The sequence below is a fragment of the Ostrea edulis genome, chromosome 1 (assembly GCF_947568905.1).
Source record: "Ostrea edulis chromosome 1, xbOstEdul1.1, whole genome shotgun sequence".
Taxonomy (NCBI): Eukaryota; Metazoa; Mollusca; class Bivalvia; order Ostreida; family Ostreidae; genus Ostrea; species Ostrea edulis.
The window spans coordinates 14444852-14458064 of record NC_079164.1 but is presented as its reverse complement, the minus strand read 5'-3'; the positions used below and the strand labels follow the sequence as shown (position 1 = coordinate 14458064).

General features: G+C 36.3%; 1 protein-coding gene across 2 annotated transcripts; it reads right to left on the bottom strand.

Moving 5' to 3' along the window:
• Positions 1–2583: 2583 nt before the first annotated feature.
• Positions 2584–12813, bottom strand: LOC125660996 (charged multivesicular body protein 4b-like). 2 transcript variants are annotated; one of them, XM_048892824.2, is made up of 5 exons: positions 12489–12813; positions 9806–9983; positions 5034–5148; positions 4097–4229; positions 2584–3352 (listed from the first exon to the last, which is right to left on the bottom strand). In XM_048892824.2, the coding sequence occupies exons 1-5, from the start codon at positions 12670–12672 to the stop codon at positions 3291–3293; spliced, it is 672 nt and encodes a 223-aa protein (XP_048748781.1). In that variant the 5' UTR covers positions 12673–12813; the 3' UTR covers positions 2584–3290. The 2 variants fall into 2 exon arrangements, with proteins under 2 accessions (XP_048748781.1, XP_056008734.1); XM_056152759.1 differs by having other exon boundaries at positions 2584–4229.
• Positions 12814–13213: the final 400 nt, after the last annotated feature.

The window sequence follows — 13213 nt, the reverse complement described above, 5'->3', positions numbered from 1 at the left end:
GCAAGTTCAAAACTGGACAAACACTGATAAAATTGTTACAATAGAAGTAATGATAAAGGGCTTAGTGTGAATTTAACACAAGAATTTTTTTTCAAATTATATGGGCAAAAATAACATGGGACAAAAATTTTGTATTATATCCAGTCGTCCCTTTTTAGCTCACCTAAGCTATAAGCTCAAGTGAGTTTTTCTGATCACCTGTTGTCCATTATCAGTAAATATTTTCGATTTCTCCAAAAGCACAAAGCCGATTTCAACCTAACTTATGATGAAGCATCCTTGGGTATAGGTGAATCAAAGGGACATGTACATCCTTTTCTACGTGGAGATGGGTAGAAAATATTATTGCATCATTTCAAAACATTTTTCTCAAAAACCACTGGACCAGAAAAGACAAAACTTGTATGAAAGTTTTTAATGAGTGGAGATTTAAAATAATTCAAATCATAGCCCCTGTTAAGGGAAATAAATGTACACAGAGGACTATATATTTGCCTGCCAATATCGACGACATTGATACTGTCATTTCAATATTAAGTTTATTTTGTGCAAGAATTCCAGTGCAACTCAGTTGTCATTCCGAGTCAATTGAACAAAAATTATGTAAACCAAAAATTATGACACCATGTACATGTCATTTTGCCGCCATTATCAGCATTTTGACGAAATGGTTTTTTCTTCTTCAGTTTTTACACCCCACACAATTATAAGTTGCAGAGGGTATATTTTTTACCCATCCCTTTCTTGTCAGTGCAACTTCTCTGAGACCGCTCAACAGAATTTCATGAAACTTTGTAGATAATAAGGACACACTGTAAATGTGCATATTCCCAGGAAATTCAGATTCAATGATTTTTCTGGGAGTTATGCCCCTTTCGAACTTTGAATTTCGAGCCCATCTGTCCTGTTCTTGTCAGCGCAACTCCTCCGAGACCGCTCAACAGAATTTTGTGAAACTTTGTAGTTAATAAGGACATACTGTGTAGATGTGCATATTCCCAAAAAATTCTGATTCAATCATTTTTCTGGTAGTTATGCCCCTTTTGAATTTTGAGCCCGTCTGTCCTGTTCTTGCAGTAATGCATAACATTACCATTCATTATGTGATGCACTGTCAAGCAACGTTGGAGCATGGGGTATGTGAGCTTGCTCACCTCTGCTTTCTTTCAATTTTTCTTGGAAACATCAAACATAAGCTTTATACATGTACAGTAAAAATTGGTTACAGTGAACACACATATGAATCCACACATACAGCAAAGTGATTTTAATTCCATTTTAACCATATTATTGACTTGTTGGATATCACGAATAAAGTTTATCATGAATGAAAGTTTTTCATCCCCAGCACTTTGCTGTCGGCATGTTCTACTGTAATTATTATTCCAGTACACACAAGACAGTGGGGCTATGTAGAAAATATGATTTAGATGCGATATCAAGAATATCGAAATGATATCAGTACGATATGGACTATTTTAACTATACTGGGTTTTGTACTGAGGCTGTAATGATAAGGGTTTGTATAGTCGATATTGTATTGATATGGAATAACGTTTCTTTAAGGTTTTCCGTCTTGTTATAATTGTGATGACGATCATCTGAATCATGCTTGTCACTGTTCGTTTTGGTCAATCCTTCTGTTGAATCATGACTGTTGTGAGCTTCCATCTTGTCGATATCAAACCATGATTGTGTCGACTATAATGATCAGGTGTCATTTTTCGTTTGAGATATATTTTATGATAACGTATCAATATCGAATCATGATCGTATTGACCATCACAATCTTGCGTGTTATGCGTTTTAAGTTTGAGGTACCCCTTCCTATGCCGTGAATATTATACAACATTTGATAGTGTACAAGAAGTGATTAAAAATGCATGGACTGGTGCCATCAGTTAGAGTAAGGAGGTTCCCATTAGTTAGGGAAAGGAGGTTTCTGTTAAGTTAGGATAAGAAGGTTCACATCAGTTTGGGTAAAAAGGTCCTTGTCAGTTAGGGCAAGGAGGTCTCCATCAGTTAGGGTAAGGAGATCCCCGTCAACTTAGGGTAAGGAGGTTCCCATCAGTTAGAGTAAGGAGGTTCCTCTCAGGGTAATGAGGTCCCCATCAGTTAGGGGAAGGAGTTTCCCATCAGTTAGAGTAAGGAGTTTCCCTTTCAGTTAGTGTAAGAAGGTTCAAATCAGTTAGGGTAAGGAGTTTCCCATCAGTTAGGGTAAGGAGGTTCCCATTAGTTAGGTTAAGGAGGTTCTCATCAGTTAGAGTAAGGAGGTTCCCATCAGTTAGAGTAAGGAGGACCCCATCAGTTAGGGGAAGGAGTTTCCCATCAGTTAGAGTAAGGAGTTTCCTTTTCAGTTAGAGTAAGGAGTTTCCTGTCAGAGTAAGGTCTCTGCAGTTAGAGTCAGGAGGTCCCTGTCAGTTAGGGTAATGAGGTCCCCATCAGTTAGAGTAAGGAGGTTCTCATCAGTTAGGGTAAGGAGTTTCCTGTCAGTTAGGGTAAGGAGGTTCTCATCAGTTAGGGTAAAGAGGTCCCTATCTAATTTTCATGGCATACAGTATATGGTGTGAAAAATAACACTGATGCATTATATGTTGTTTATTATGTGTATTGGTTATTTACATGAACATATAACTGGGTAAGACATTGAGAAACAGCACTAAATCACAATAAATATATGCCACTGGATCAACCACGAAATCTACTTCATCAAGCACTTTAATCAAAACCTCTCAAATATTTTTCAAACATATAAAAATCAGTTTAGCAAACCACAAAATGAACCATTCCCCACCCTGCACAATCATGGATGGTAATGCTCTATGTGAAATATAAAAAAAAACCTGGTATATTTTTTTAAATGATGAAGTAATTTAAATATGAAAAACAAAATTAAATGAAATTTTCCAGGTTATGGATATGTTTACACACTATGTTGTTTGATGGTTAAGAGCTGAGGTTGTACACAGGTATTTCAACAAGCTGTATAAGACAGTGATATAAAAAACGTTCAGCTTAATATATGTTAACACAGTTGCTAAAGAAAATTATGTTTAACAATAATGATGTATAACTGTACACAGTAACAATCTCACCCGCCCCTCCCTGCCTCTTAGATTACACAACCTCCTACCCCAGTGGCTGTGTACCAACAGTCATCTGTTATTAAAAGAAAAGAAAACTACAGTAATGCGGTAAAGAAAGTCTGGTTTGTTTGTGCTCGTTTTCCACGAGTACACTCACACACCTCATCACAGCAGTGAGACCGAGTTGGTCGATGCTCAGTTTGTCTAACTCGCCCACATCGCCAATTCTTTTAACTCATCATCATCTTCAGGAGCCTTTGCCTTGCCTGTAAATAAAATAAAATACAAATGCTTTATCCGTCATTACAATGTTATAGTAGCACAATCGTACATGTTTGACACCAGGCTTCAAATTTTACAACTACATGTAATATTTCAATTTGATTGATACATCATGCATTCAATAGTCAGTGGTGCCTAGTTCCAACATCCACTCCCCTTGGATCCACCACACTAAATTTCCAACAATGCTTACTGATTTTATATCGGTGAATCTGACTCTGTTACACATATTGGTATCAACATATTCTTCTGTTTAGACAACAGTAAATGTTGATGTAACATTATTTATTTTAAGGTGGCTATGCACTGCACATATCTCGCACTGTACACAGTCTAAACAAGTTTCATTGTATGGATAATTGAGGTCTCTGCATCTTCAAATACATCTGTAATATGTTGAACTTTCACTGCTTAGAATCAGAAACCTTTTGGACAGATAGGCAGGTCACTTTAACCCATCAGACACTACACCATATTAATATATTAAAATTTGAGTGAAATCCCTGATAACAAAAGGAATCAGGTTTGTCATCCTTAAACAACTTTGTTTCTAAGTCAGATACAACATACACAAGCTAATGAAGGGAATTTCTGTCCCACACCAGGTACAATAATATATGTTCCACAATAGCAAAGGTCCTTACAACATTATAGTAGTATTAAAAATCTGTAAAAAGAAAGAAAAAAAAACGAAACACATAGGTGAGTAAAAATAAAGATACACATACTTTTGGAGGTGGATGGTACAGATATCTCGTCGGTCGGAACAGAAGGTAGTGTGTCTGTTGTTGTGGGAACACCAATCAATTGTTCATCTATTTCCTCTTGTTCTAGTTCCTCTAGTTCTGCTAGCAAGTCATCCTAAAAGAATAAAAATGTTCAAGCTAATGTATAAATACATGTATCATAAACACTCAACTTAATCAGAGGACTACCAGCTATGTTGATAATGCAGTGTTTTTAACAGAAACACCTTTCAATGAGGACAGTACCATAATTGGAAAAAATTACTGCCAGGTCATTCACACCAGCTATTGTTAAGAGAGAGAAATCCGAGTATTAGTTACCTGTCCTAATGACTACCTGTCGAAGGATATTTCCCTGTGAATATCTCTAGAAATGTTCAATGGTCTGTATTCAGTTTTGTACACACACACGGTGCCTAGATGTATTCAGTTTTGTACACACACACACGGTGTCTAGATGTATTCAGTTTTGTACACACACACGGTGTCTAGATGTATTCAGTTTTGTACACACACACGGTGTCTAGATGTATTCAGTTTTGTACACACACACACGGTGTCTAGATGTATTCAGTTTTGTACACACACACGGTGTCTAGATGTATTCAGTTTTGTACACACACACACGGTGTCTAGATGTATTCAGTTTTGTACACACACACACGGTGTCTAGATGTATTCAGTTTTGTACACACACACGGTGTCTAGATGTATTCAGTTTTGTACACACACACACGGTGTCTAGATGTATTCAGTTTTGTACACACACACGGTGTCTAGATGTATTCAGTTTTGTACACACACACACGGTGCCTAGATGTATTCAGTTTTGTACACACACACGGTGCCTAGATGTATTCAGTTTTGTTCACACACACAGTGCCTAGATGTCAGATCCAGCATCTACCACAGATCTTACCTCATCCTCTGAAGATCCAAATCCTACTGGGTTAGAAATGGCTTCTGAGATTTCTTGGGCAATTTCTTGTTGTTCTGCAACTTCGTCCATCAGGTCATGTACTTTGTCAACATCCCTACAAACCAACATTCATCGGATTTCATTACAACACTGTCAAAGTTCATATTAATGGCTACCTGTCATTATCTGTTTTTCATCAAATACAAATATTTCAATGAGAGATGCATGTCATTAAATATGATTGCCTTATCTAACAAGATATGTTTGTGAAACACAAATGGTCAATTCCAAAGATGGCCAAGGTCACAAGGACAAATATCTTAGTACCAGTAGAAAGATCTTGTCATAAGAAATGCTCATGTGCAATATGAAAGCTCTAATATTTACCATTTAGAAGTTATGACCAATAGTGTTGAAAAATCGGAAAAATTTCATAATCTATCATAATCGGAAGAATTGTATCGATCAATAATCGATATAATCTGTATTTAATTGTAGTTAATAAATATCTATTATTTTAGGGGTTATTTCTATTTAGTTTTATGGATATGTGCAGCATACACACTAGCTGGTGTCACTGAATTCCCACTTTTCAATATGGAGTCCACTCTGACTCTCCCCTGCACATGTCTCGATATAAAAGCAATATTTAACAGTCAGATGAATCTCGGATTAGATATCAACTAGCGTACTGGTGACAATCGATTATGAAAAATAGAATCGATAATCAGAATCAAAGAGCCAAAAACAATCGATAGTCGATTGTCGGTGACAATTGTTTCATCACTAATGACCAATGTCAAATCATTTAAAAGTATGTCAAATGTCAAGGTCAAAACGTTTAGTATCCACAGAAAGGTCTTGTCACAAGGAATACTCATGTGAAATATCAAAGCTCTAGCACTTACTGTTCAAAAGTTATTAGCAAGGTTAAAGTTTCAGACAGGATGACAGACGAGAAAAACACAATATGCCCCTCGATCTTCGGGACATAAAAACAATATTTTACTCAATATGAATGGGTTTTATCATGTAAAATTCTGATACAAAAGAACAAGGTACAATTGTGTACATAAAAAGGCCCAAAAAAATTCACTGATTTAAAGGTGTCTTGAATCAAGCTTGATATGTGTTTTGAATAAATTCAATACATGCCAAGTATACTATCTCAACTTAAATCAAAGTTATTTCTAATTTCATAGCATTATTACGTCATGAATAAGAGTTTTTCCAGCCATTTTTAAAAAAGAGTTTGATAACTGTTAAATTTAATCCAGATTATTGCTTAGGAAAAGGTGTGCCCATCCGTCGAGCAAAATGCGATTAATATATATTGTGTATTAAGAGAAGACGAAAAATGTATTTGAATATGAATTTGCTCGACGCATAGGATGTATGTTTTCTGAAAGGAAAACACCCTGAATTTATGAAATTTTTCATTGATTTTGGCAATTTTATGCCAACTTCACGTTCCTGTCATACAATACAAGGCAATTTTGGATCAAATTAAACCCAGTTTTGATTTGCTTATATATTCCTTATTTGAATGCCAGATTTTGGGACCCCTACTGAAATCATCTATTTTCTGGGCCAGATAACAGTAGAAACTGTACCTACTTCTTTGAAGATTATTCCCAATAAAAACAACTAGACCTCTGTATGGAATATCAGTAACCTCCTCATCTAATCAGACCTCTGTATTGAAAATCAGTAACCTCCTCATCTAACCAGACCTCTGTATAGAGAATCATTAACCTCATCTAACCAGACCTCTGTATTGAGAATCACTAACCTCCTCATCTAATCAGACCTCTGTATGGAGAATCGATAACCTCCTCATCTAACCAGGCCTCTGTATAGAGAATCAGTAACCTCCTCATCTAACCAGACCTCTGTATTGAGAATCACTCACCTCCTCATCTAACCAGACCTCTGTATGGAGAATCAGTAACCTCCTCATCTAACCAGACCTCTGTATTGTGAATCAGTAACCTCCTCATCTAACAAGACCTCTGTATTGAGAATCACTAACCTCCTCATCTAACCAGACCTCTGTATTGAGAATCACTAACCTCCTCATCTAACCAGACCTCTGTATTGTGAATCAGTAACCTCCTCATCTAATCAGACCTCTGTATTGAGTATCAGTAACCTCCTCATCTAACTAGACCTCTGTATTGTGAATCAGTAACCTCCTCATCTAACTAGACCTCTGTATTGAGAATCAGTAACCTCCTCATCTAACCAGACCTCTGTATGGAGTATCATTAACCTCCTCATATAACCAGACCTCTGTATTGTGAATCAGTAACCTCCTCATCTAACCAGACCTATGTATGTAGTATCATTAACCTCCTCATCTAACCAGACCTCTGTATGGAGTATCATTAACCTCCTCATCTAACCAGACCTCTGTATGGAGTATCAGTAACCTCTTCATCTAACCAGAGACCTCTGTATTGAGTATCAGTAACCTCCTCATCTAACCAAACCTCTGTATTGAGAATCAGTAACCTCCTCATCTAATCAGACCTCTGTATGTAGTATCATTAACCTCCTCATCTAACCAGACCTCTGTATGGAGAGTCATTAACCTCCTCATCTAACCAGACCTCTGTATTGTGAATCGCTAACGTCCTCATCTAACCACACCTCTGTATGGAGTATCAGTAACCTCCTCATCTAACCAGACCTCTGTAAGGAGAATCGATAACCTCCTCATCTAACCAGAACTCTGTATTGAGTATCAGTAACCTCATCTAACCAGACCTCTGTATTGAGTATCAGTAACCTCATCTAACCAGACCTCTGTAAGGAGAGTCATTAACCTCCTCATCTAACCAGACCTTTGTATTGAAAATCAGTAACCTCCTCATCTAACCAGACCTCTGTATTGAGTATCAGTAACCTCCTCATCTAACCAGACCTCTGTATGGAGAATCGATAACCTCCTCATCTAACCAGAACTCTGTATTGAAAATCAGTAACTTCCTCATCTAACCAGACCTCTGTATTGAGTATCAGTAACCTCCTCATCTAACCAGACCTCTGTATGGAGAATCGATAACCTCCTCATCTAACCAGAACTCTGTATTGAAAATCAGTAACTTCCTCATCTAACCAGACCTCTGTAACCTCCTCATCTAACCAGACCTCTGTAACCTCCTCATCTAACCAGACCTCTGTATTGAAAATCAGTAACCTCCTCATATAACCAGACCTCTGTATTGAGTATTAGTAACCTCCTCATCTAACCAGACCTCTGTATTGTGAATCAGTAACCTCCTCATCTAACCAGACCTCTGTATTGAGTATCAGTAACCTCCTCATCTAACCAGACCTCTGTATGGAGAATCAGTAACCTCCTCATCTAACCAGATCACTGTATGGAGTATCAGTAACCTCCTCATCTAACCAGATCTCTGTATTGAAAATCAGTAACCTCCTCATCTAACCAGACCTCTGTATTGAAAATCAGTAACCTCCTCATCTAACCAGACCTCTGTATGGAGTATCAGTAACCTCCTCATCTAACCAGATCACTGTATGGAGTATCAGTAACCTCCTCATCTAACCAGATCTCTGTATTGAAAATCAGTAACCTCCTCATCTAACCAGACCTCTGTATTGAAAATCAGTAACCTCCTCATCTAACCAGACCTCTGTATGGAGTATCAGTAACCTCCTCATCTAACCAGACCTCTGTATTGTGAATCAGTAACCTCCTCATCTAACCAGACCTCTGTATTGAGAATCGCTAACCTCCTCATCTAACCAGACCTCTGTATGGAGTATCATTAACTTCCTCATCTAACCAGACCTCTGTATGGAATATCAGTAACCTCCTCATCTAACCAGACCTCTGTATTGAGAATCAGTAACCTCCTCATCTAATCAGACCTCTGTATTGAGTATCAGTAACCTCCTCATCTAACCAGACCTCTGTATTGAGTATCAGTAACCTCCTCATCTAACCAGACCACTGTATGGAGTATCAGTAACCTCCTCATCTAACCAGACCACTGTATTGTGAATCAGTAACCTCCTAATCTAACCAGACCTCTATATTGAGAATCATTAACCTCCTCATCTAACCATACCTCTGTATTGAATATCAGTAACCTCCTCATCTAACCAGACCTCTGTATTGAGTATCAGTAAACTTTGATAAATCCCTGATATACATATTGTCATTTTGTCAGTGGTTGCAAAGAATTTTTTATAAATATAAACAAACTTGTTTTCTTAAATATCCTTTGTGAAATGGACATGGCCCTTCATTTAAAATTTCATTACCTGCTTTTAATCTCAAAAAGTTTGACATATTGTGTCAAGACAAACCTTCAAACAGTCATTAACTAACGCCCCATGTGAACCGAAAAGTCACAGCTTCAAATTTTGTTTCCGTAGACATAGCCATTTCACATCATTATGTTCAAGGTCATACAATTTTTCTCAGCTAAACAGGCCAATATACAAAATATAGTAATATTATTACAATACAAACCTTAAACCTTTTTCAGAAATCATAAAAAATAAGTTTTAGAAATTATATTGAAAAGTCGCTTAAGACTTTAAAGAGTGTTTGAAGGTATGGCTTCACATGAGTGTAGTTAGAAAACGTGATCAAGAAACTGAGAAAGGCTGACTAGATTATCAGTTCTTGACCATTGTCCTTACCACAAGAGTGTTCGAATTCTTAAACACACACATAAACAAGTACATAAAGGTCAAACAACAAATACATGTGATCATTTCTCACAATGACTTACATGTTATTATGAGCTCCCTTAAGAGCTTTAGCAGCGGAACCCATGACCTTCAAAACTTCCGTGTTTGTGCTGGCATTCTCCAATGCTTCCCTCTGGAACTCGATGGTAGACAGTGTCCCGTCAATCTGTTGTAGTTGTTTTTCATATCTCTTCTTACGTTTCAGGGCCGCTAATGCAACTATCAAAGAAAAACACATGATTTAATGTTAAAGTATATCTTTTCTTATAATATTACATTCCAATAGGCAAGTTCCGAATTACCCAAAAGTTATTTCCCTTTGTCAAACTCTTTCGCATTTTATGACGTATGGTGGGTACACAATGTATACATTATATCGTTGACTGGCATTGTACATAACGATTACGTACGATTAATGTAATAAAAGCGTAACTTTTGTTTATATCAATCACTGGTATGCATATTCTGGCCATATCAAGCATAATTTGTTTGAATAAGATCATCAAATTGGTTATTGAATCATTATTCGTTTCCTCTTCTACATGAGTGACGCTTTTATCAAAGAAAGATGGCAATTAACAATATTTGTTTGAGCCATTTTGTTATCCAATACTCATAAACTCACTAAAGTTGCCTTTTCCCTGAGATAGGATGGTCTCAGAAACTCTGGATATCATCTTTTAAGAAATAATACAACGATAGTAATTAGCAAATGTACCCACTGTCATCATATTTTACGTCATAATTTACGGAAGAGTTCGACAAAGGGAAATAACTCTTGGGGAACTTGGAACTTCCGTATTGTATATTCACATTCCAGTACACTTTTACAGTTAGAGATTTTTTATTCCTTAATTTTGTCTATTAGTGTATCATTTTTGATGATGATGTAGATTCTTAATATTTGTCGGGTTTTTTCTGTAATGTGATATTTGTTTATGTAATATATGTCTCTGGATAGAAACATGGGTTGCATAAAAAATTTGAGGTTTAAATATCCTCACTAAAAAATAGTAATTAGTGATGGATTGGTTTTGTTTGTTTTACATCCCATCGAGAATTTTTCACTCATACTGAGAAGTAACAGCTGGATATCTAGACCTATGCTGAAGGGTTGTAACAGTGAGGGTTCTTTAATGTACCAATATGCCCGATGTGACAAGGGACCTCCAGTCTTAAGGTCATATCTAAAAGACCTGTGATTCTCACTTTTAAATGCCAAGCATTTGGCATATGAGCAATCACTACCTATGTTTGTCTTAGGCTTGATGTGGCCATGACATGAGAGGGGCTCAAACTCATGACCTCCTGCTTATGAAGTGAACAATCTAGCACTGAGCTACCTTGCCCGGTCATTTGTGATGAGAAATTGCACAGAAATTCATATTAATCAATTATCACAAATAATTGAAAAATCATGGGCAGCAATATTAAAGACTTATCTAAAAAACTCAGTAAACAGTAATTGTTTGTTGTATGCTTCTCAGCCAGTTTTTAACATCATCATTTATCTTTTAAGTGTCACATGACAAATCTCTATCATTGCATCACACTTTTCCCATCTCCATTTTATGCTTCAAATAGTGACTTATTTTCTTCTCTCCCTGTGGAAAATAAGGCTGTTTCAAATAATGAAGAAGTAAATAATAAAAGAATTTTTCATTCATAAAAGAACATCACCAACTGTAGGTAAAGTACCACATTTTTTTTTACCTATTCGTGATGCTCAAGGTTATAGCAGTGGGGATTTATTGTAAAGGAACTGTCACTAAGTACTATTGTTTATTCATAGTCACTACCTATGTTATTTTCATAGGCTCAACTCTGGTCCAGGAATCAGAAATTTTGAATGCCAAAAATACAAGACTGATGTGCAATTTGTAATTCAAACACTAAGTTCATCAAAAATGAATGGTATGATTATTATTGTTACAGTTTTTAGTCAATAATTAAATAGAAAAACAGTAATACGACCACATAGATGAACGAGTTCATGAATTTCTTTAAATAAAAATATACATCGATATATTTATGCTTATTTTTTTTTTCACCTGGTCCAATTTATTCCTTGATTTTGTTTAGTTTTAACTGTCTTTTAAATTGAAAATGGAATGTATTGTTGTTGTTTATAATTGTTTGATTTGAATGAGAAAAAAGTTGAAGCTAAATGTGATGTCACAATGCACAGTTTACGTTGGCTGGCGTTATATTCCCAGCGTTAAATGAATAGGTGGATCTTGTAGAACTGTTTTCCTCATATATCCCCCCTTTAATATTTAGAGGTTACTGGGCGTTTAGCGCAGGAGAATTTAATAAATATTATATATTTTTGAATGAATTATAATTCACCGTACTTAACAGAATCATGATTATCACTTGGGACACTCCAATAACCATTTCATGCTTCGCTCAGTCCAACGGTCACACTATATGCATATTAGTATGGGTGGAACAAATTCCAAAACAATACACATTTTAACCCTTTAGTTAAGGAAAGTACATTGCCTTTCTAATATTTCATATAATAATAGATATGAATTATATAGATCTTGTTTCAAATATATAATCATTAATCAATAGTAGCATTTTAGCGTGTATAATCATGAAAATGACATCTCATTTTCAGTACAGTTGTGTGCCACTAACAAAATATATAATCATATTCCTCGGAAAGTATACTGTCTATAGAATCCTAATGAAAAACCTTTTAAAATGGACATTAACCTCTTTTGTTTTTGGTTCCATTTTTCTTGGCTGTGCTCAGTTCCTGTTCTACTTTCTTCTCCAAGAAATCGGACTTTTTCATCAACATTTCTTCTATGTCTCTCAGTCTCTGAATGGCTTCCTGAGGGGAAGGAGTCTTATCCTTATTTTTCCCAGTACCAAACAACTTCCCAAGAAGACTCATGATCTTGATTTAGACAAGTTCTCCAAGAAAATACACCTATATTTACAAATAATTCCTGATGATGTTGAGTCACTTGTTTCCCCTTTGCAATTTGCAGCGAAAACTTCTATGATGTTGATTGGTCAATAATAATATTTTTTTAAGTATCTCGAGCCCGATTAGTTTATGCTGCAGGTATTTTAGCTAGTCTGGGTAAATTGTGTCAACGATCGTAAAATACACACACACACACACACACACACACACACACACACACACACACATATTCAAAGCAAAAATAACTGAAATCATGAGGATGTTCAACACACAAAGTTACTTATATTTCGTAAACTCCGTTTACCTGATCAAGATATAGGACCCACGGCGGGTGTGACCGGTCGACAAGGGATGCTTACTCCTAGGCACCTAGCTGATCCCACCTCCGGTATATCCAGGGGTCCGTGTTTGCCCAACCCTCTATTTTGTATTGCTTATAGGAGTTATGAGATTGATCACTGTTCGTTATCTTCACCTTTCACTTATCGTATTTATACTTAACAAG

Coding starts and splice junctions, on each gene's coding strand:
- LOC125660996 (XM_056152759.1), bottom strand. CDS start 12,672: ATGAGTCTTCTTGGGAAGTTGTTTGGTACTGGGAAAAATAAGGATAAG. Junction 5,149..9,805: donor AAGGGAGCTCATAATAACAT/GTAAGTCATTGT, acceptor GTTGGTTTGTAG/GGATGTTGACAAAGTACATG. Junction 4,230..5,033: donor TTGGATCTTCAGAGGATGAG/GTAAGATCTGTG, acceptor TTATTCTTTTAG/GATGACTTGCTAGCAGAACT.